The following is a 22,311-nucleotide window of genomic DNA, read 5'->3' on the forward strand; positions in this document are numbered from 1 at the left end:
ACAGTAACTTTTTTCTCCCCAAAAAATGGAAATGAAATGTCTGCTCTCTCACTCATTAATATCTGTTTTGATTCTTGCAGAATGCAAAGAAATGCAGGAAAAAGGTATCATTCCATTTTCTTCAAAACGATACAGTACAACCAGAGTTTACTGGCTTTTGAAGGACCCAAAGATCACACGATTAACTTCTCTGCCTTTCCTGTATTCTTCAGGCAGGACTACACCATCATGGACACCGTCCTGTCTGCTCCTCGCAGCAGCTACCATGATATCGTCAAACTCACTGAAAAAAATGTGCAGTCTGGAAATTTGCATGATCTCAAAGTGGTGCCCGGGTACTACACTGTAGCCACAGACAGAGGTGCGTGTTAATTATTTGAGTGTGTGAACAAAATTAGAATTCAAATGTTCAGTTTGTAGAGAAGTTAAGCTAATCACTTTTTGATCTCTGCTATGCAGCTTATATCTTTATCAGTCTTGTTCTTATTTGCTCTTCCCCTACAGAGGCTGCGGGAGCCATAGAGTTCCAAGAAGGTGTGGAGTCAGTAGATGTTCATGTGCCGCTCTTCGTCAAGGAGGAAGACGATGACAAGAAACAGCTGCAGGTGCAGGCCACGGATGTGCCCCTTGGCATTGCTGAGATCGGAAAACGCTTTGTTAACATCACAATCATCAAAGAGCATGGTGAGAAATCTCAGCATTCACATATTTGAAAAAACAGTTTTGGCTTTGTGTGAAGTTTTTCAATAAATGAGAATGAGATGATCAAGTTCTCCTGATGGGAAAGTGTACAATCTTCACTGTGGATTGCTCTAATGGATTCTACCCTTCCTCTTTCCCAGCTACCAGTGTGTTTTCGTTCCTCCAGCCGGCCTACACCTACAGTAGGAATGACGGGGTGGCAAACATCCCAATCAGCAGAGAGATCATGGAAGATGGACGCACACAGGTCACCTACCGTACACGAGACCTAACAGCCAAGGATAAGAAGGTAAGATGATGGCTGTGTACTGATTAGTCATTACTGTAGTACTGTCCTACATTCAGCTTAGGATCCTTATCTCTACAAAACCATTTGGGGTTGTTACCTACAGTTGATGTGTGTTCTATTCTTATTGTTCATATGTTCACAAATGTACTTGTCAACATGGTTATATCTACCCTAACTGAAATGGCTTTGGCATTTGGCCAAGTGAGGGGCCTTCAGAGGACAGTTTGCAGTGACTAGTGGGTGGGTCACAGGTCTGCAGCAGAGATGTTGTCCTAACCTGTTCGATGTGTTTTAGGACTATGTGACTGTGGAAGGAGATTTGACATATGGTGCCGGGGAGACCCAAAAGACAGTTCCTGTTCGTCTGTTAGAGCTGGGCGAGAAAGATGGCCTCCTGGAAGACAAACAGGTCAAGCAGTTTGTCATGGATCTTAGTAACCCACGACAGGGCGCCAAGCTGGGTCGCTACCCGAGAACTACCATCACCATCACTGACCTACCAGGTGAAAGAGGCGTTACATCATTGTGTCTTACCCTTTCTGACAGCCAAAGCACTGATTGTTAAGGGCTTTTTTTTCTTGCTTCCCTTTGTCTAATTTTATACAGAGCCCAGTGTGATGATGTTCAAAAAGGGCACACAGAACTTCAGCACGTCTGACCCAACCTACACCATCCCTGTGGTCCGCACTCGCAATCAGGACAGCCCCGCCACAGTGAAATGGCGCACCAAGAAGGCCCAACGCTTTGAACTATCAGGCCCACTAAAGTTTGGACCTGGAGAGACAGAGAAGAACATAGTGATTGACCCCAAGTCTCACCCTGGACCAATCCAGCCAGAGACCTTCCAGCTGGAGCTCTTTGACCCCAGTAGCAATGCTTCTATTGGAGAGAGAAAGACCACCATTGTCAGTGTCACAGAGGGAGGTAAGACACAATGAGGAGTGTCATTTTTCACAAAAACTTGAAACTTAAGATAAGACAAAATGACTGTAAACTTAATGATTTGTAAACTTTCTGGAGTGACATTTCAGATTTTATGTAATAAGAGAAGGGCTCACTCTAAAACAGAAGTACTCTGCCTGATAAATGTTCGTTTCATTGTCTACCTTCCTTCATTTCCTGCAGCTCCCAAATCTCCAGAGATTGCCCATATGCAGCAGAAGGGCTACATAAACCAGAAAGCCACCTCCCCTAGTGGTTACCTTCCTGCCCCAGGAAACCCTAAGGCCAAAGCAACTGGACCTAGAAGCATCCGCCTCAACTGGGACCCACCACCTGGCAACCCCATGGGGTACAAGGTACATCAAGTCTATATGAGAGGAGCTTCAGCTTGAATCAGTAACCATCATCATTTTTGATAGACACTGTATTTCTCAAATGCTCTTTCTTTTGCATTATCTCCTGTGTTTCAGGTAAAGTATTGGATCTATGGAGACCCAGAGAAAGATGCCCAGGTCTTAGATGTGAAGACCCCTCAAGCTGAATTGACCAACCTCTACCCCTACTGTGACTATGAGATGCGGGTGTGCGGCTACAATGCAATGGGAGATGGCTACGATACAGACATTGTTGCCTGTCAAACACTGGAGGATGGTAATTACTGAGAATTCTGTTTACTGCTGTTGATGAACCACTCAAGAGACACCAGCAGATATAACTGCTCAAAATGATTACGAAAGTGTTACCTTGAAATAAGATAAGATAAGATAATCCTTTATTAGTCCCATAACTGGGAAATTAGAGTGTTACAGCAGCAAACAGGATATAGAGGGTGCAAAGCATGCAAGGATAAGGGGAGGAAGAGCATTCAAAAAGAGTAAATACACAGGAAACAAGAACCTGCAGCTGTACTATCACTAATCACTAATTTCCAAAAATTACAGTTTTAAGGAATTAAACATTGGCTTAAAGTGGACCAGCAATCCTTTGTAACACACAAAGAAATATATATATGTAATAATATAGAAATATGTGTTTTAGAATCTGTAGTCATCGTACAATTGAGAATGAGTGGAAAATATCCAATTATGTTAACTTGGATTACTTTCTTAGGTTATGTAGTCATAGGTTATTACTGCACTAAACAGGCACAGGTCATCTTTTAGCAGACTATCTTTACTTTTGTCAGTTAACTTATCTACACAACAGTGAAACCTGACAGTTACTCTGTGTCAGTATTGACGCTCAACTGTTCTCTACATAAGACTTAGTTTGTGGTGTCCAAATAAATTTAGAGAATAATAAATCACTTACTAACCACTTTGTTAAAACTAGGTTAAGTTCGAACTTACAAACAGTTCCCGTTCTGTTTCTATTCAGTGCCTGGTGAGCCGGGACGTCTGGCCTTTAATGTCATCAGTCCAACTGTCACTCAGCTCAGCTGGGCAGAACCTGCAGAGACCAATGGCAACATTACGGCTTACGAGGTCATCTACACACCCATTGATGATGAACTGAGTAAGAAACTGGATCCAACATAAAAAGGAAATGCTTTACAAATATGTATGTTACATGGTTCTCATTGTTTCCCGATACTCTTCTCACAGAGCCAGTGGGCGCTGCAAAGAAAGTAAAGATTGACAACCCCAAGAAGCGAATGCTGTTGATTGAGAACCTCCAGAATGCCCAGACCTACCAGTACAAAGTCCGTGCCAAGAACAGCGTGGGCTGGGGCCCCTTCAGAGATGCCACCATCAACCTGGCATCCCAGCCTGCTAGACCTCTGTCCAGTAAGTCAAGGGCAAACACCTCTGGAACACTTCCAGTCGATCCATATTTCCCTGAAAAGAGACTTATTGCACTTTCTCCTGTTCCCAGTTCCCATCATTCCAGACATCCCTATTGTGGATGCAGAGGCAGGAGATGAGTATGATGGTTACCTGATGTACAGCAATGAGGTGCTGAAGTCCCCCGCAGGCTCCAAGACACCCAGCGTCTCTGGTGATGGTGGGTACCCAGAATCAAAACCACAAGCTACATATAACAGCTGACATTCGAAACTCATTGTGCTGATGCTCAGTTCTGATGCATTGTTGGCTCTTGAAAGGTGCATGTGACTGCCAGATTTCCAGAATGTGAGCTGTAATGTGGATGCAGCTATTTCAGTCCACATTATCAGTGCTTGTAGGCATCTCGCTTTGTTCTTGTAGCCAAAGTGTTTCACCCAATATTTATGCAGTGTGCTGGTGTCAGAAGGAGATGGAATGGACAGCTCTGTGAAAATGTTGGTCTGGCCTGTGCTGGAAATCACCAAACTTGTGAGAATTGTACTTAAAACCCCTGGATGAAAAGACCTCTCCTTTTTTTCTGCCTTTCTCATATTTCTGTTTTTCTGTCACATCAACATTTTTCCACAATTTAGAAGACTGATATTAAGGAAGAGCTGAAAGAGTTATTAAGCTGAGGGATGTCATCATTCTCATGATTCTGCCTTTTTTTAAACCACTTCCATCTGCCCAGCAAATTCTCCTGCAAGCGACGCCCGAGCCATGCAGCAGCAAAATCTGCTTTCAATGCATCCCCAGATATCTGCAACATAAGAGCTTTACGATCGCAAACCGCAGGGCCTTCCCTCATTAAATCTGCTGTCATTCTCCTGCTTTCTGCAGCCGTTTCTAGTGCTCTGTGGAAGTTAACAGAAATGTTGCTCCTCGCATCCAAGACATTTTGGATATTATGTATATATAATGTAATGTAATTTCATTTATGTGTTCACTAGCTTTTAGGTAGTAATAGTCAATAGTATAGTAAGACCAAGCAGTGATACTTCACTACAAATCTATCATTGGCCTGCTTGCTTCTTCCCTATGACCCCAAATACAAGGCTGGAAATATGTGAAGTTGGTGGGATCCAACTTGGATCTCCGTAAGGTGTCGTGGAAAAAGCATGTGGACATCATCGCCAATCGGCTCAGCACAGACACAGAGACGAGCTCAGATGAGGCCCCCCGCCCCAGCTTCGCCCAAACACCCCTGCCAGGTGAAGACCACTCCATCAAACCCTCAGATAGACAGACAGGCAGCTAGCATGCCAGCTACTATGCACGGCCTGTCCAGCAAGGCAACCAGCGTTTCTCTCTGCCTTCATGATATGATCCTATCAGAAATATCAGCATTTGCCTATTCATTCAATTTCGGGCTTCAGTCCTTGTCCCCTTGCCCCCAGTTGGCGCCTACTCCATCTATCCTCCCGCCACCTGCCCAGTGAGGAGCACTGGCATCAACTCCAGTTGATGATCGGGGGGGGGCAGGCTTTTCCAGGTGCCTGTCTCTGTCTGCCTTCTCTCCATCCCACTGGGGAAATAGTGGTCTGGAGGAGGCTTGTCGGGTGTGTGTAAAAGCTTCGTTACTGTCCAGCTGTACGAAAATGATGGCTTCTTAATTAAATATGCTCTCATCTCAAGCTGTTTTTTCTTGCAGCTGTGTTTGTTTTTATCATCAGATGTGTCTCAATTATTCGTGTATAGCAGGCTGCAGGTTCTCCATAAGCAGTAAAAGCAAGCTCGTATTAGACCAGATGTCATCTACAGGAAAAAAAAGTTCAAACTACTGCAATTTTGCACTGTAAGTGGCTCAAGTAGGACTGGAGCTACAGGTGTGAAACTGCTGGTGCTTCCTCTATACATTGGCTGAGCCTGGTTTGGGTGCTTAACATCAGTGGCAGTGTGTTATTTCGATCAGCGTCTCAATGACTGAATGCTAACTGCAAAGCTTCCTTTGTTCTGTCTGTTGACAATCCTGGCTCCTATTGTGGTGTTTCACAGATTATACGATTAATGGCAAGTGGGACCAGAACTTCCTTTTCCCAGGGGGATCAGGGACACGCAACTTGTCAGCATCGTCTTCACCAATGTCCACTCTGAGCTCAAACTACAGAGGAGCAGGCGGCTCCTTCACCACAGAAACAACCACCACCTACTTGTCTGGACCAGGTACGATGGACGCCAACGAGTATATCCAGAGAAGCTCATCCAAATTATCGAGATGTTATTTGTCTTCAACCTTTATCTTTCTCTCTTCTTGTAGGAAGCTCTCGTAGACAGGACATGATGATTGGAGGAGTACAGACATCAGAAGTCATCATGAGGAAGCGCTCAGAGAACAGAGGTTACACAGATGAAAACATCCGTGACTCTATCGTCTTAGGAGATGTTTCAAGCAAGTTCCCAAATATAGGTAAACTTTGGACTTCCTGTAGTAATTTTTATTTATTTCAGAGTAAATGAACAAGGAATTAGCTCGGTCTTTCTGGTCAAAGACTTTGGAGTGCAGTATTTGAGGAGCCTGGGCAGGTAAACTGCAGGTGCATGACACCAATGGCTTGGAGAGCATGGTTGGTGCTGTTGGGTGCACAGCAGGCTTATTCCCACTGACTTTGCAGGAGCTATGCTGACTATCGCTGTTTCTCCCTCCCTCCCTCTCTTTGTCTCGCCTTTGCTCTGTTCTTACATCTTTCTTTTCTCCGCTTTCTACCTGCCCACCCCCCCTTCTTTCTGTATCTTTCCTCATTACCATCCCCGCATCCATTTCCTTTGCCCCTGTGCTCAATGCGCCGTCAGGTGGGTTCGGCTACACTGGGACGCAGAGCAGCTCTCAGAGCCAGTTCAGCTACAGCCTGTCTCAAGGTTCGAGGGCCAGAACCCAGTCTTCAGACGTCCATGAAGCCCTCTATAATCTGGACAGGGTCCTCCAGGGTGAGTCTGTGGCATACAAGCATGAAGGCACTGGATGTGTTTGCTTGGTGTAACGCGTAATGGATTCCTCTTCATCGTCATCTTTATTCCTCTTTCTGTGTTTGTGTCGTATTTTGTCTGCCTCCCTGATCTCCTCTTCCTGCTGTTTTATGTGTCTTAGCCTCCACAAATCATAATATAATCTACAATAATCTACAATAGTCACAATCACTTTCAGAACATGCCATATGTTTTTAGGTGATCAAAGTTATGTTTGCGTCAAATGATAATTTAGCAATGGCAGGGACTGTTTAGAAAGCCTCTTGTTGCACTCAGGTATGCTGCAACATCAGACATTGAGCATTAGCTAATCAAAGGCAATGCATTCACATGCTACGTTATCAAGATATTGAAATCAGAACAGTGAAAAATGTGATCAAAAAATGTTCAGTTCAGCTCTGGACAGCATTTTAGCACCTTTCAGCTCCTTGTTTTGGTTTCTTGACCTCTCGTTGCGGCTCACAGTTCTCATCAACCAATCAAAAAAGCTCTGATAAAATCACTACCTGCTCAGCATCAAACAGATGACAATATTAGCACTATTAGCAATTAGCAATGACTACATGGTGAATATAGTGGAGCATTTAGCAGCTAAAGATTCACATATCATTCTAAGGAGTTGATGGACACCAAAAAGAGAGTGAATATTGAACTTAAAATTAGGCAGATGGCCAGAAACATGACAGCAAATCAATGTTACTGACTGTCATCTGTTTGTAACCTGTTTATCATGATTACCTGTCAAAGGTGTATTTACAGCTTGATCTGCTGTGGCCACTAAATATTTAACCAAGTTCTTAAATTTTAGAGCATCCATCCTTTTTGGTGTCTTTTTCACCCTTTATGCTCTTGAGTCTAAAAACAGATCGACCTCACATCCAACTGTCCACTTAGAAATATCTCTCTTTTGTCACTCATGAGATGCACGACTTAGTCCTGGTGTCCCAGACACCCCCAGCAGACTGGTGTTTTCTGCTCTGGGTCCCACCGCCCTCAAAGTCAGCTGGCAGGAGCCCCACTGTGAGAGAGACATCCTGGGCTACTGTGTTTTCTACCAGCTGCTCAGCGGAGGTAAACAAACCCTTTGAGGTCCCGCTCATTGAATTTGTTTTCATCTTTTCTCTAATAAAGAATCCATGTGACGTGTGAATATCATGTGACAGAAATCAATTATGAGACACTAATAACAAAAGTGTAATTCCTGGATTCTACTACATGTATATTTTTAACTCATGCATGATACTAAACAGCAATGTATTTTTTTTTTAATTTTGTACTTACTATGCTAAGCCACCCATGTCCCCTCCTGTAGGTGAAGTGAAGCGCATTAATGTGACAAACCCAGCCGAGAACTCTGTGATCATCCAGGACCTGCTGCCCAACCATTCCTACCTGTTTAAAGTGAAGGCTCAGAGCCAAGAAGGCTGGGGTCCAGAGCGAGAGGGAGTCATCACCATAGAATCCGCTGTTGACCCCAAGAGTCCCCTCAGCCCCATGCCAGGTACCGGTTCTGTTGATGTATAAGTCACAGACGCAGTGACTTTGTTCTGATGGGGATACACCAGAAGGACAATGTCTCTCTTCTTATCCTGTGGTCTGTCTCATCTTTCGCTCAAGGCTCACCGTTTACCCTGAGCACCCCCAGTGCCCCGGGCCCCCTGGTCTTCACGGCCTTGAGTCCTGATTCGCTGCAGCTCAGCTGGGAGAAACCTCGTCAACCTAACGGAGACATCCTGGGCTATGTAGTCACCTGTGAACAGCTGCATGGTGGAGGTAAGGTTTTCAGGAAAGATGAACCACTTCAAAACATTGTAGTTATCTTCTGACCTCTTTCTCGTTTCTTCCAGGAGATGTACGTTCCTTCCAGGTGAACGGCGACAGCGCTGAGACCAGCCTGACCGTCCCAAACCTGACTGAGAACATTCCCTACAAGTTTAAAGTCCAGGCTCGAACCACGCAGGGCTTTGGTCCTGAGAGGGAGGGCATCATCACCATCGAGTCTCAGGACGGAAGTAAGATGAATCCTTCTGACAGAACTTTTGAGCTGAATCAAAGTCCCAATAGTGGCTGCTGAAGACTGAAATATTCATTATGCCTCACAGTGTGAGAGTCAGGATAAACAAAAACCATGCTGAACCATGATATTGTTTTCTCTTAGGGCTGTATTAGTAGCAGGATGATAACTGCACAGTGTGTCCCAAAGATTTCACTTGAGAGAGGATCATAGTCCTTTAACAAGAATCTTTATCCCACTGGAGCATAAATGTAAATGCTAATCTTGATATTTGGGCCTGAAGGGATGCTTGAGCAAAACTTGTAAAGCATCCTATCAGGAGCATGATGGTGCTCAGTAAATTTCAAGGCTAGAGGAATTTTTGATGTTGGCACAAGAGAAAACTTATTAATGCATCTCCTGGGGGTCCATGGAAATTTGGCCTTTAGATTTTACCATGTGGTCTAAAAGATATTAAAATGGTTAACCAAAAAAAACCTCACCAACAACCTTAAGATTCATCTTCTGGTCCATGGACCAGTAATTTAAACAGCGGATGAGAAGAGGCCAGTGTTTTTTGTGACAACTTAGTGATCCCCTCAGTCGAGAAGACATTTTGCCTCTGTGAAAGGTCAGGGGGCTGCCAAAACCATGAGAAATGATCCCGTGTGTCCCAGGAATATCCATACCCAAGTTTATCGCACCCCTGCAGATTAAATACAGGCCTTTAACTACGTAATCAAGATACCAGTATTATCTGATATCCTGTTTTCCGTTTCCTGTCACTTTCCCATCATATTCTAGCATTCTCACATCTGCATTTCTTACCTCCAGTGCCCCCTGCAGGTGCTTTGTCACAGTACAACAGCCAGTCAATGAGGAGGGAAGTTTTCCACATGCCGACGGAGGTCAGCACACGAACCAACGTCTCCCACACCATGCTCAACGACCCCTTCTTCTCAGGTACAGATCAAGTTTCACTTCTGTTCACCTGAAAACAGCGATTATATTTATGTATTAGCACATTGATGCCAATTGCTCCTTTCCAACAGAAGGGATGATGATGACCACACAGCACACTGAGTCCAGCGGCATGGTGACACGTCAAATCACCAAGGAAGTGGTTCAGAGGAGTGTCATGGGAGGAGCCACCGTCACAAAGAAGATGTTTTATGAATCTTAAGATTCTTTCTTTTTTAAGATTCATTAACACCCAAAGGTTGAGCATAATGAGGAGTCACATCTGAGATACTCTTTTAAAAAGAGTCGGCTTCAGAGCACTCGCCCATGATCTGTGTATGTTTTTGTGTGTGTGTGTGTGTGAGTGTGTGCGTGTGAGAGAGAGGGAGATTCTGTGACACAGAAAGCTTTCATGTAATGAGTAGATGGAGAGTTGGCCGCTGTGTCACGTCTGTTACAAACTGTGGCTGCTTTCCTCCACAGATGAGGTTCCTTATCAAATTTACATTTATTTTCACTGTTGTTTCTTACATACTTCACTCCAGTTCCTTTCCAGTAAGTGAATCATTTAGACTTCACTCCCTCTGTCGGGGATCTAATAAGACACACTGGGGCTTTAAATCAGGCCAGCGCGGATCAGTAATCTGACTGCGGTTCTGTAATCCAAAGTGACCTTTTCCTCCCGTCTCCCATAAGAGTTGGCTTGTCTGTGCGAGGTGTTTTGACAGTTTCAGCGTAAACCAACCAGTTTTTGACTCTCTCTTGTCTTTTTGAAGTTTACAGGAGATTGGCTTGAAACTGGACATTTTATGAGGTTTGTCATTTTCACCCAAAGTGGTCTTACGCTGAGTGATCAACAGCATAAAAGTTGTTTGTTTGGGACGTTTGTTCATAGATTTGTATGATATTAAAGTGTGATAACATGTTTTTTTTTTCAAGCATATTTAATACTTTTTAAGATTTTTACTTAAGCAGACCGACTTTAAATTTAATGCCAAATACAGAGGTATTGTCAAACACAGGTTTGTTGCTCATTTACACACACCTTTCCTACTGACAAGCAAGGGGCACGACTTCACAGTACAGACAAATGCATTTAACATGTGGTACACACTGCTTCAAGCTGATACTTTTCATGTTTCCTTACTCTGCAAAGCCATCACAGTTTGCATTGTGGGTAGGCTAACATTTGAGCAAAAAGATCTTAGTATTTTATAGAAATGATTTGTAAGGACAGAAAGATTGTATTTGCTGCAATGCAACTCCTACTGTTTTTGGCTTCTCATTTTGTTGCTTTGGTAAACATGTTGAGAGGATATTTATGTAAAAAAAAAACAGCAAAAAAAACAACAAACCCATGTGGGTAAGCGGATGAACTTATCACCGAAAACATTCATCTAAGAATTAATTTACCTTTGATCATATTGTTTAATGTATCACTTCCTTTTTTTTAGCATCCTTTCTTTTTTTTTGGTATGTCAACTGTATTGCACTTAATAAAGATTTGAAATAAATTTGCATTACATTTTAATTCTACTCTAGATCTAGATGTGTGGCAGCACAGCACAGAAGACAAAACAAATCATTTAGAGTTAATTTATTGATATCTGGAGAAAAAAAAGCATTGATATGTTCGTATCGCACACAAAAAACAAAAACACAGCCGCAAAAACAAGCTCATGCCTGACGAATGTTTGCAGAAAGCTTGAGAAAAAGAAGCGAACAGGGAGAGAATGAACTCTTTTATTCTTATTATCTCCCTGTGCATGTCGGCAAGCACTGCACTGATGCACATCCTTCCACAGTGTCTTCATGAGCATTTGTGAAGTTCTGTGTCGTGTGTGTTTTCATATCACTGCAACTCCAGTGTTTGTGTTATGTTTTAACAATGGTTCTTTGTGGACTTTTTTTTTGGATGTCTAAAACGTCTCAGTCCATATTGGACAGTGTGAGTAAAACCATTCAGCTAAAAACAAAGCTGGTTTTAAGGTTTTGACCTTTTGAGGTTTTGAGCCTTAAAAAATTCCTTACAATACAAATAGTCAAATGCTGTATGTCTCTACGAAGGCAGAGTAACGCAAAGTGTAATGCAGAATGATGGAGGTTCTTGTTCCTGATCTCAAAAGGCAACCTGAAGAAAGAGTCGGACTTTTAGTCCAAGAACAGTACACAAGACGAAAGACGTCCACATCCACGAATGAATGGACCAGAATAAAAGCACAGACTCTTGGGTTGCTGAGAATTGGGACTGAGGAGTGGGTCGATATGTGTTTAAAGCAGTTCAGGTCCAGAGGCAGGGCCCAGGGCAGAGGCATGGCTGCCTGACATCCGCAGACCTTATCACCAGGTCTTTGACCACCTCCACAGTCCCAAACACGGGGTAAAGCTCCTCTGTGAACTTGTCGTTGTAGGTGTACAGGTGGGATCGCTTCTCCACATCGTAGAAAGACAGCTGGCCCTGCTCATAGTCCAGGTACACCCCAACTTTCCTGGGCACCATGATCTGAGACAGCGGAGTGGCGGGCACCGTCAGGGCTTTCAGATCCGTGCCCCTATCCAGACGGAGGGTCAGGTAGCCCGTATCTGTGTTGAGCGGGCGGAAGCCCTGCCTCACCGCGGATGCCTTGGCCACACCGAGCCGCCAGTCCCGCTCGCCCACTTCGACCTCCCAGTAGTGGCGTCCGCTGGTGTAGCACTCCTGGCCCACAGTGCACCACCAGCCATCAAAGCGTCGCCGGCACCGCGGGATTTCCCGACGCTCCAGGCCACAACGCATGCGCTTCTGATCGCTGGAGATGAGCAGGTCTGGGTTGGCTGAGTCAGAGTCCAGAGTCACTTCCTCTGTGGAGTTGCAGACCAGCAAGAAAAGATTACAAACTGTAAACTGGTAACAGATCCTAATAAGGAACAGAGGTGATATACATATAGTGTTCATACCTGCGGCATCGCAAATCCAATTCCACACTGGAAAGAAAAATAGAGACTCTTTAAAGTTGCTATATGAAATATGTTTTACTTTACCAACAGAGCCCACAGAGAACTATCACTTGTTTATCAGAGCTGTTATGACTCTGATAAACACAGTACACTACCTGTCCAGCACCCAACAGCAGACAGACACAGTTAGCAACTCGCAGGTGAACACAGTAGAGCACAAAGAGACAGACATTTCCCTCCTGACTTGGTAGAGACCAAAATCAGAACTAAAACGAGAGTGAATATTGAACTTGCATTCATCATCAGCTGAACACAAATGTGACTTCAAGGTAATATTGATCTGTGTCTGCTCTGTGTGCTAATATGCAACTGACTGCTGGCAACTTCGCCATATCAACTTCACAGTATAAGGAGTTACTGTTGTGTTTACAGCTTGTTTCTGCTGCCCCCAAGTGGCCAAAAACATCAGTTAAAACAGGTTTAAATAAAATGAACTTTTAGGGCAGCAATGAGAAGTCAATCAACAGAAAGTTAATGAATTTGTCACTCAATTATGTCAAACATTAAGAAATTGTGTTATTTATGAAGAAAATAAATAATAAAAAAAAAAACAATCTATAAATAATAATCTAGTAGGGCTGGAGAATAAATTAATTTATCAAATTATTGACATCTTACCAAACTATTCACTCCTATTGCCAATTTACATGCAGAATCCCACATGATTCAACAGATGTTTTACCAGCCAACCAGCTAATTAATTAATCATACCAGAATTAATTATAACGCAATGCTGTATTAAATAAACTTTACGATCAAGGTAAATACCACAATATATTGTGACATACAGCAGATTTTAGATCCCATCACAAAGTCCTGCGGTAAACGCGTGACACTTGGTTTCACTTCAGGGTAATTAATTTAAGCAAGAGGCAGGATTTCTACTCACCGCTGTGGGGGATGTAGCGGACAGCATCTGAAAGAAGAAAGTGATTGCTGGGATTACGACGAGACAATCAAGAGTCTCATTCATCTCCCAAACCACTGCATGCGTTCCTTTCCCCACCCGCACTATCCTTTAATCACACATGGATGAGTCATTCTAATGGAAACAAGTTTCACCCCCACTGAAGATGCTGATGAAGTCGATAATGACACTGTACGCACGCATGTTGTTCCAGCTAACGGCAATTCACACATTAAAGATTATTCTCATCATCTTGAAAGCTGACTGACTTTTATATCATTTGTTTTGTTTTGTTTTTTTAAGGTGGGGCTTTGTTCATTGATCTTTATCTTTAACACTTTCCTAAGTTAACAATAGAAGAGAAACTTCAGATGCACTCACCGATCTTCTGGCTTCTCTGCTTTCTCACCAGCCATTGCTTCGTCACGTCCTCCTAAACACACACAAAGCAGGCCAAGGTGAGTTTAACGATGAGATGAAGAGATTAGTTGGGTGTCATGCAGCACACGCTGTACGCATACATAAGGCTTCACACCGTATACACTCCCGAATTAACAGCATCATGCAAAGCTATCACCCTTTCAATCCTTTCAAGTCAGTGGGCTTTCTGCTCGTCTTATCACTGGTGACAGACTCAAGGAGAGAAAAACAAACATCAACACACATCAACACAATTGAATCAGGCAGATTAGTGACAGACAAGCAGACCTTGACGGGACTGTCAGCATTCAGCACGGCCAGCATGACGAGCTCCATGGCTGGGAGCAGGTTGGGCAGACGGCCCCTCTTCCACTGGAACTCCAGGTCGTCTAGCATCATGAGCACAGGCTCGCCCGGCCAGACGGTGGGCTGGAAGGAACGGATCACAAACAGTGGCTGGTGTTACCCAGTGAAGTGTTTAACTTGTGATCATAGCAACAGCACAGCTCTGAGTATGATGGGATGATGGACAAGGGCAGGGTTTAGCTTAATCATCTTTATCACATGCAAGGAGGGAACTGGGTCAGACTTTAATCACCCAGAAGAAAAAGCTGGCACACATTATCCTCAATGTCCATCACCACCATGAACTCACCTGAGGTCTGCTTTTGATCTCCCGTGTCCAGTCCATGATGACTCTTTTGTGGGGCCCCATGTCGTACTCCCCCCCTGCCTCCAGCATGCAGAGGAGGTGCCCCTTCCAGTCCTTCTTCTCTGGTTTCTCACACTGGTAGTCAGACTGAATCAATCTTGGCTGAACAAGAAACAGAAACATTTTAGAAACTAAACAATACACAGGAAAATAACCAGGAGATTAATCAATAATGAAAAGAATGCGAATTTCTACACTGGAACAAAAGCAGAACATCCACAAAGCATGCAGCTGATCACATTATTGGTGACACAGACAGCATCGGTGGTAGACCTGATGTACCTGTACTTTCTTCTCCAGCACAGCAGCCCATTCTATGATGAAATCCCGACACACACTGGCCGGCCAGATGTCCTCACTTGTCCAGATGTGGCTGAGGATGTTTGACCTCTAGGGTGCAATACAAATAAGATGGATGAGATAAATTGCAGACGCGTGTTCGTCTGTGACAGAAAGCAAGGATGGAAGAGAAGAGCTTACCTGGCAAATTTTGTTGAGTTCTCGAGCCAATTCCATGATAAATAACTGACTCTCCACCAGCGGCTCCTTCTTTTCAAGTTTTACCCGCTTACGAGACTCCTGGATCAAAGAAACAGAAGATAAAAACGGAAAAAAATTAGACTTGATGCACATTTTCAAGCAAAAAAACAACTTGAACTTGCAGAAAATGTTGTGCTATCAGAAGAGAACAGTGCATCCATACCTTGAGTCGGATCTTGAGCTTTTTGGCCGGCTCGATAAGGAACTGCAGGCAGTCCTTCATCATGCTGGCAGCCGGAGAGTGTGGGAGATGCCCTGTGGTACAATAATAAAAAGCTTTAGGACGCTGGCACTCACTCTGTCAAGAGCTGGAGCCGTAGAGCAGCTGACTGGGCTCCAGTGGCCCACAAAACTCGATGAGAGAGCAGAAATCTGTAATTTATGAGAGGTGGTGGCAAAAGGTATGTATGTGTGTGTAGAGAGAGAAAAAGCACTGCAGAACTTTGATCACAGCTCTGCAAAGGAAGTCCACCGAGGGCTCATTATTAGGCACTCTGAGCTATCATTAGGTGAGGAGGAGGAGGGAAAAGAGGACCCACACATTGGCAGAAGAGTGAAAGTAGAGAACCCACCCACTCAACACACACACACAGCCACAAAGTGAGCGTCAAGGCAATGTAGAAACAATGTAGAAGCAGGCAAAAAAAAAATATTGCACAGTAACAGGATTTCCTGGTGTGTGTGGGTCGATGCATCTCGATCAAATTGGAAATTTATTCCCAAGGAGATCTGAGACAGCACCGCAGAGCAGTTTTAAAACACTGCGGAGGGAGCGGGGGAACATTGGACCAGTTTGCTGTTGATTCAGCAGTCCGCCCCTGCACGCCAGTTTGATGCAATGAGGGGATTTGGTGTTCTTTCTGTGGTGTACGAGTGTCAGCTGAGCCAAAGGATGCTGGTATTGACTTTCCACTGACTGGACAACATATGTGATACTGGGAGTTTGTGGACTTTAGACAGGTGAAATATATCTACCTGAAGGTCATGACTGAAAGTTTACCTCTTAGTGAGCAAAAGCAGCTCGATCTGTGAGGACAGATGATAAATAAGTGAATCTTTTATTCTACAACATGACAAATCATTATTGAAGATATTTTCCCAATGATGATGATGATCACTAAGTATGACTTGGAAAAAGCACAAAGCGGTGAGCCACGGCACACAGCTCAATAAGCTGTACGGGTGTTCTATGTTAACTTTAACACACTGAGGCCATGATGCATACAGGAAAGGAAGAGGATATGGAAGAAAAGTGCCACTGAGCCTGTTAAATGATTAATTAGATACATTATTTCATAATTTGAAATACATGTCAGAGTAAATAAGCAGGGGAAATACACCACTGCATGACTTGTCAAACCGTGGGAGAAAAGTGTGGTGAGACAGAGGGTTTATTTTTGGCAGCGGAGGCAGAGGGTGTAGGTGGCAGAGGAGCTGTGTGTGGCGGAGAAGAGCTGGAAGATTAGAGGAAAGCCAGGATTATCACCGGTGCCATTGCTGTTCAGACCCAGGTAGTGACTTTCTATATCGGGACTGCCAGACAAACCTCTGCCTGTCAGCATCAAAACACATCGACCACGGCAGCTACACCGTAACACAACATAACAGGAGATAGATTGTTTTTATAACAGAAAGAGCGCTGATAATGTCCAAATCATTTTGGGGCTTATTCTCTGTCTGCCGTTGTTATAATGTAGCATTTTGAAATGCTATGAATGAAAATTAACAAATAAACTGCCCTCGTGCGCATGCAGGTTATGTTTTTCTAAAAATGAACAACAATCACTATCAGGCAGGCAAATTATTTCCTGACGCTCTGCAGAGGCACAGTTCAACCGATTCTCTCCGTTAAAATTCAGGTTTTACGGGGGGAAAAAATTCAAGTCTGACCTTGTTACGGTAGAATTTTCCTTTCCGCAGCTAACTTTGCGCAGATCCCTTGTGATGCTTTCGCCAAACTCGGACTCATTTAGTACTCGACGGTCAATCAGAGATGCACCGCTTCCTCTACTCTTCAACTGCGGCACGAGACTGAGAGCTCGCGCTCTAATCTGCCGCCACTGAGCAGCAGTTTGAAGGAAGAGCCGCACGAGGTCGCCATAGCCTCGCTGAAACGGGGGAGACCGCAGACCTCTACTCCCCTCGTCCTCTCACCTCTGGTTTGTTTAAACACCGCTACACGGTAATGGAAAACTGCAAGTATCCAGTACATCTCCTGCTAATGTCTGCTTTTGAGAAATAGTAACTATAATTAGCTACCAAAATGTAAGCCAACTAAAACTGCTTTTTTTCTGTTAGACTTAAGAGATGATGTTATATAATTATTTTTACATTAGCTATATAACGGGTTTAATGTTTTTTAACTAGGCCTGAAGACAAATATTAACCTAAGCAGCAACCTTTTGCTTAAGCTCACATCATAATTCTACGTAAGCCGCTTTAGCTATGTCAGTCAGTATAGCCCTGTTGTCGGTCTTTGAATGCATCACTGCCGTTTTTAGGTTTGGGAACAGAACGGCAGATGTCACTATTGTCAATTAACACTTATTATCTTTACTTTAAGTCACTTAAAGCGTCTATAAGCCCCTATAGCCCCGGTAGCTGTTTGACATGTGTGTCTTGTGCATTACAAAGATAAACCAAATCACACAGCGTATCTCCGTCCCCTCTCAGTCCGTGTGACAGGTACTGTGGAATGGGAAGGTGTTTCGGTATGTTCGATAGGCTACACGGAAGTGCGATTACAGCGTGTGTCGCTGAGCTTAAATGACAGGAGGCTTGGTGGGTCTGTTGTCAGCCTCTGATCACAACTGTTCTCCTCAACATGGCACCTAAAGACCCTTTACTCGGCACTCTCAAAGGTAAGGAGCCATAATATATGCATAACGCAAACGTGGTTTTATTGGATCACAATTCAGCTTCACTGGCAGCGGATTGTTTCGTCCAGTTTTGCGCCTTATGGCTTGTAAAAAAAAAAAAGAAACCCAAACAGTCAAAAGGACTGTCTTGATCATTTGATCGCTTGTTCAATTCGAATTTCCTGATGCGGACAAAAGCGTCATTGTTACAGACATCTGTCAGATAATGATCACGCAGTTTGCACGAAAAAGAAAACACGAATACATTTGCGATCAGTGTCGCGCAGAAGCCCAACATATCTGCAGTCACTTGGTGCTGTTGTTGTTCCTCCAGTGTGTGTCCTCAACCTGCAGTCGTGTGGAGAGATGGTGACAGACACCAACCCTCATCTCGCCTCCTGCTGTGAGCTTCTGGAGCTGGTCCTCAGGAAGGGACTCCAACGTCAGTATCCCCACAAATACGTACTGCCCCTGAAAAATACCACAGTTAATATTTGTTTAAAATGCATGTGTATGTTCTTTACCAGTACACTGCTGAGTACAAATTGCTATATTGCAAACGTGTGTACCCTGCACCGACAACTTTGTTCAGTAGTTTTGAAATCTAAATATAAACCATTTGAAGCAATTGAAATATGTATTAGCAGTATGGGCTAAGCGTGTGTCTGCTCTCCCTCAGAGCCAGTTATCAGTCTGGTACACAGAGACTACTGGCAGTGTTTTGAACAGCTTACGCACCAAGATACCTGTGGCAGGTAACAACATCCTGCTTGGGACATGTCATATTTTTATAATTATTTTAACTGTTCTGCAGTAGACGTTACTGTAACAGAAAGAGCACTGTGTTAATACCTGTTATCTCTGCTGATGTGTGTGTGTGTGTGTGTGTGTGTGTGTGTGTGTAGGCTGTCTGCTCTGTCCTTGGCGGTGGAACAGACAAGAGTTTGCAGGAAACTGCTCTCAGCTCAGGGCCGAGGCCGCTACCTGCTCAGACTGGCCCTCAGCCGCAAAGCTCTGCCACAGTTCATCACACACCTGCTGCACACACCCAGAGTCCTGGAGGTCAGATACATGGACCACCTACAGTTTCTATAATGCAGTGTATTTGGAGAATGGGGTCTTTTCCTGGCACTTTTGTGTATTTTAGGCAAAGTGTCCACCAAATATGCCTATTTATGGAGTTGGTTGAAATGTAAATAAAACAGATTGGGTTCACACTGTGTCTCTCCACTCCAGTGGTACAACCCTGCAATGTCAATCCTCAGGAATGAGGAATTTGTGGGTGAGGCTAATTGTTTTCACTAAAATTTGAGCAGATACTGCCGTTCAGTGTCCAACATCAACAACAGTGTTCTTCCTATTCCAGAGCCTTTTATGTCGCTGCTGCTGGTCCTCTCTCACATGGAGTTTAAACTTAACATGGAGGTCTGAGCAACTCCTTCGTTTATACTATTAAAAAACTGCAAATGTGCTGACTGTCTATTTTGAATATTTTCAAGCCACACATAAGATTTTCCTCCAAAATATAGCCTGGACTGGTTTAATGCCAACTGTCACTTGGAATAAGCAGCTAAAGGATTCTACACTAACAACCACCTCTTGCCTTTTTACACAGAATTGCAGTTTTCTGGATGAGAGCTGGCTCCTACCGGTAAAAAACAGTTATTACTGCTCAGTAACTCACACCACCACAACAATATTATTATGGTTTTAGTGACCGTGGGGACTTTAAAGTACCTGGAAATGCGTGGAAAAAATTCCCAAGCAGGACATATTGCAGTGAGACAACAGAATTTAGACTAATCGGATTATAGGAGACGGTCTGTTAATTGTTTGCATATGTTTCCAGGTATGCGAGACATATGAAGTAGTGCCCTGTCGAGAGCTTGGGATGGTGTTAAGGTTTGTACCTTCCTCTGCAACGAGCTCTCTTTCTTTCTTTCCAATCATACGTAGATCTGTCCAAACTGCTATTTCCTCTCCTTCTCTCTGTCTCCTAGGTATCTCAGTGGACGCGTCTTTGTCCTCAACCTGATGCCTGGTAGTCAAGCTCACGTTGACAAATTTATCTGTCCCGGCGATATTATTGACGAAATCAACGGGACCTCGCTGAGGAATTCCAAGAATGGACAGGTATCCTCAGACATTCAGTGTTATTTCTCAAAGTAATAATCAGAGACATATGGAGACATTGCATCCCTTGTTCTGTGACATCACAGTGCCGCTGGTGTAAATAAATGTTTTTACATTCGCTGAGAAAACTGCTGATATCTCGGCGTCCCACATCACAGAACACAGAGGAACGTGTGTGCATTACAGTAGGCCTTCATCACAGCAGAAATATACATACATTTGCAATACCAGGAAAAGCACAAGTGTTACTAATAACATTTATGATGGCTCTCTTCTATTCCAGTATTCCAGAAGATATAAATGGAGTTCAGCCATCATTTTATGATTTTCACCTGAGCCTTTATTACTTTAACAATTAGGGTGGGACGATTTACACTTTATCATTTTTATTAGTGCATGTAGATTGGTGAGGGTGTGCACGGCTCTTCTTGTTTAAATGGTAAACATGTTTCCATTTGAAGATATGATAAGCCCAAAACTTATTCCTCAACAGTGTAAAATGACCACAGTGAGAAATAAATTTTGATTCAAGTGAGCTCGATGCAATACAGTTTATGTGCAAAGAAAGCATATAACATTGGAGGAAATGCATGTTTTCATATTTTTACGCAAGTTTTTGGAAAGATTTCTGAAAAATATATCCAAGGCAGGTGTGGTCCTGTCTCGGCTGAAAGGCTGCCCCCTGTCCATCGTTGTCCTGCGATGGAGGGCTCAGGATGGAACAGTGTATCGGCCCCTCATCAAACTCCTGCGGGCCCTGAGGATGGAGAACCCCACCCTGCAGTTGGGTTCTACTTCATCCCAGCAGTCTGCCACCAAGGACCAGATAAGCTCTCCATCACAGTGCCTCAAAGAGGGAAGGTAAGTTGATTATCAAATCCTTCAGGAAGGAGCAAATGTACTCTTGACATTGACAATGACTCACCTCTCTCCAACAGGATTGTTTACATAGTGCAGTTCTTGGGAAGAACAAATATTGGAATGGTAACTAATCACCAGTTTTGCCTTTTAATTTGTGTTCAGTATTTTAATGTGTGTTCACGTGCTAGACTCTCACATAACTGCCATGATATCTGGTCTTATGCTCTTTTAGTTTGGAGGCAAGGAGGTGCTGCAAGATGCCATTCCACAAGTGTTGCAAAAAAACCTGCCCAGCAAGGTAATAATAACAATCCTGCCTTTGTGCATGTTGGCACAAAGGCAGGACATGACAGACTGTTGTCATGTTCAGCAAAATGTTTCCTTGTCAAAATCAACATGCACTCAATCAGTGTCATGCGCCCCGCAGGAGGTGCTTTTGGATTTGAAGGAAACACATTTGACATGCACAGACAGAAGCACTAAACTGGCAAGTAGACACATGTCACGTCTCTCATAAATAATTGGTGTTCTCACCCCTCTTTGCTTTAACATTAACACCACAATTATCTTCTCAGGAGCTGTTTGAGCATCACTATCCAGAGATATCATGTGTAGGGAGATTTGGTCAACCAGACTACAAAATATTTGCATTCTGTGTGGCGTAAGTATTAAATGTACATACCAAATTAATTGCACAACAAAGCTGTCATTGATTTTGCATCAGATGCCAAGAAAATACAAATAAGGTTATTTCCCTCTCCAGTCATCCTTGCTAATCCAGCTTTGCTGTAGTATAGGTCACTCCCATCCTTCAACATGTAGTGATGCAATACCCAAGGCAGTACTGCTCTGTTGTCATTGGCTGGTGCTGAATGTCATCTAAGCATATGATTGGCTGCGTTCACAGAGACTCCCCAGAAACCCCCCAGTCGACAGGCTTCTGTTGTGTGGCACTCAGAGCCAGCACAGTCAAGGAGTGTGAAGAGATTGTCTGTCGTATTGGTGAGTCACAGCAGCTCTTATAAGTGACCATGTACCTTTGGGTTTATACATGTTGAGATTTAAAATCTGTGTTTTTCCCTTACAGCTACTGGTTTCAAACACACAGAGTGGTTTGTATGATGTTTCAGTGGTCAACTAATTGAATGCCTTGTAAATAAATGTAAACGTGTCAGATCACATCCTGCTTTACTGTCTGAATACTACG

At 43.6% G+C, this 22,311-nt stretch overlaps 3 protein-coding genes across 8 annotated transcripts in view; 2 read left to right on the forward strand and 1 right to left on the reverse strand.

The window, feature by feature from the left end:
- The window catches only part of itgb4 (integrin, beta 4), a 27,409-nt gene extending 16,219 nt beyond the window's left edge, over nucleotides 1-11,190 (forward strand). For 3 of the 5 annotated variants that reach the window (XM_046377881.1, XM_046377882.1, XM_046377880.1), the window contains 20 exons: nucleotides 81-104; nucleotides 213-361; nucleotides 505-684; nucleotides 843-991; nucleotides 1,287-1,494; nucleotides 1,598-1,915; nucleotides 2,117-2,289; nucleotides 2,404-2,584; nucleotides 3,311-3,448; nucleotides 3,538-3,720; nucleotides 3,809-3,937; nucleotides 5,755-5,922; nucleotides 6,017-6,166; nucleotides 6,550-6,684; nucleotides 7,645-7,794; nucleotides 8,036-8,224; nucleotides 8,341-8,496; nucleotides 8,571-8,735; nucleotides 9,551-9,679; nucleotides 9,769-11,190. In XM_046377881.1, coding sequence (XP_046233837.1) covers nucleotides 81-104; nucleotides 213-361; nucleotides 505-684; nucleotides 843-991; nucleotides 1,287-1,494; nucleotides 1,598-1,915; nucleotides 2,117-2,289; nucleotides 2,404-2,584; nucleotides 3,311-3,448; nucleotides 3,538-3,720; nucleotides 3,809-3,937; nucleotides 5,755-5,922; nucleotides 6,017-6,166; nucleotides 6,550-6,684; nucleotides 7,645-7,794; nucleotides 8,036-8,224; nucleotides 8,341-8,496; nucleotides 8,571-8,735; nucleotides 9,551-9,679; nucleotides 9,769-9,899 — 3,205 coding nt within the window. In that variant the 3' untranslated portion in view covers nucleotides 9,900-11,190. The remainder of the gene's footprint in view (nucleotides 1-80; nucleotides 105-212; nucleotides 362-504; nucleotides 685-842; nucleotides 992-1,286; nucleotides 1,495-1,597; nucleotides 1,916-2,116; nucleotides 2,290-2,403; nucleotides 2,585-3,310; nucleotides 3,449-3,537; nucleotides 3,721-3,808; nucleotides 3,938-5,754; nucleotides 5,923-6,016; nucleotides 6,167-6,549; nucleotides 6,685-7,644; nucleotides 7,795-8,035; nucleotides 8,225-8,340; nucleotides 8,497-8,570; nucleotides 8,736-9,550; nucleotides 9,680-9,768) is intronic. The other 2 variants (XM_046377883.1, XM_046377884.1) reach the window with 2 other exon arrangements.
- On the reverse strand, nucleotides 10,602-17,252 carry zgc:194990 (uncharacterized protein LOC568410 homolog). Its single transcript, XM_046377892.1, has 10 exons — nucleotides 17,143-17,252; nucleotides 15,416-15,507; nucleotides 15,193-15,291; nucleotides 14,995-15,102; nucleotides 14,656-14,814; nucleotides 14,289-14,429; nucleotides 13,962-14,013; nucleotides 13,563-13,589; nucleotides 12,614-12,640; nucleotides 10,602-12,517 (listed from the first exon to the last, which is right to left on the reverse strand). The coding sequence occupies exons 2-10, from the start codon at nucleotides 15,476-15,478 to the stop codon at nucleotides 11,958-11,960; spliced, it is 1,236 nt and encodes a 411-aa protein (XP_046233848.1). The 5' UTR covers nucleotides 15,479-15,507; nucleotides 17,143-17,252; the 3' UTR covers nucleotides 10,602-11,957.
- A 43-nt stretch (nucleotides 17,253-17,295) lies between these two features.
- si:ch211-250n8.1 lies at nucleotides 17,296-22,285 on the forward strand. Of its 2 annotated transcripts, XM_046377890.1 has the most exons (17): nucleotides 17,296-17,434; nucleotides 17,926-18,113; nucleotides 18,445-18,552; nucleotides 18,790-18,865; nucleotides 19,016-19,172; nucleotides 19,347-19,392; nucleotides 19,477-19,535; nucleotides 19,726-19,761; nucleotides 19,960-20,012; nucleotides 20,111-20,243; nucleotides 20,890-21,104; nucleotides 21,182-21,227; nucleotides 21,337-21,402; nucleotides 21,532-21,591; nucleotides 21,680-21,765; nucleotides 22,012-22,106; nucleotides 22,192-22,285. In XM_046377890.1, the coding sequence occupies exons 2-17, from the start codon at nucleotides 18,077-18,079 to the stop codon at nucleotides 22,224-22,226; spliced, it is 1,308 nt and encodes a 435-aa protein (XP_046233846.1). In that variant the 5' UTR covers nucleotides 17,296-17,434; nucleotides 17,926-18,076; the 3' UTR covers nucleotides 22,227-22,285. The 2 variants fall into 2 exon arrangements, with proteins under 2 accessions (XP_046233846.1, XP_046233847.1); XM_046377891.1 differs by lacking the exons at nucleotides 19,347-19,392; nucleotides 19,477-19,535.
- Nucleotides 22,286-22,311: the final 26 nt, after the last annotated feature.

The sequence above is a fragment of the Scatophagus argus genome, chromosome 21, assembly GCF_020382885.2.
Source record: "Scatophagus argus isolate fScaArg1 chromosome 21, fScaArg1.pri, whole genome shotgun sequence".
Classification (NCBI taxonomy): domain Eukaryota; kingdom Metazoa; phylum Chordata; class Actinopteri; family Scatophagidae; genus Scatophagus; species Scatophagus argus.

Excerpts from the sequence above, each read along its gene's own strand:
- zgc:194990 (XM_046377892.1), bottom strand. The coding sequence starts at position 15,478 with ATGATGAAGGACTGCCTGCAGTTCCTTATCGAGCCGGCCAAAAAGCTC. Across the intron at positions 14,430-14,655 it reads AGATCAAAAGCAGACCTCAG|CCCACCGTCTGGCCGGGCGA; the intron begins GTGAGTTCATGG and ends CGTTCCTTCCAG. Across the intron at positions 13,590-13,961 it reads GCAGAGAAGCCAGAAGATCG|ATGCTGTCCGCTACATCCCC; the intron begins GTGAGTGCATCT and ends TTCTTCTTTCAG.
- si:ch211-250n8.1 (XM_046377890.1), top strand. The coding sequence starts at position 18,077 with ATGGCACCTAAAGACCCTTTACTCGGCACTCTCAAAG. Across the intron at positions 18,553-18,789 it reads CCTCAGGAAGGGACTCCAAC|AGCCAGTTATCAGTCTGGTA; the intron begins GTCAGTATCCCC and ends GCTCTCCCTCAG. Across the intron at positions 21,228-21,336 it reads GAAGAACAAATATTGGAATG|TTTGGAGGCAAGGAGGTGCT; the intron begins GTAACTAATCAC and ends ATGCTCTTTTAG.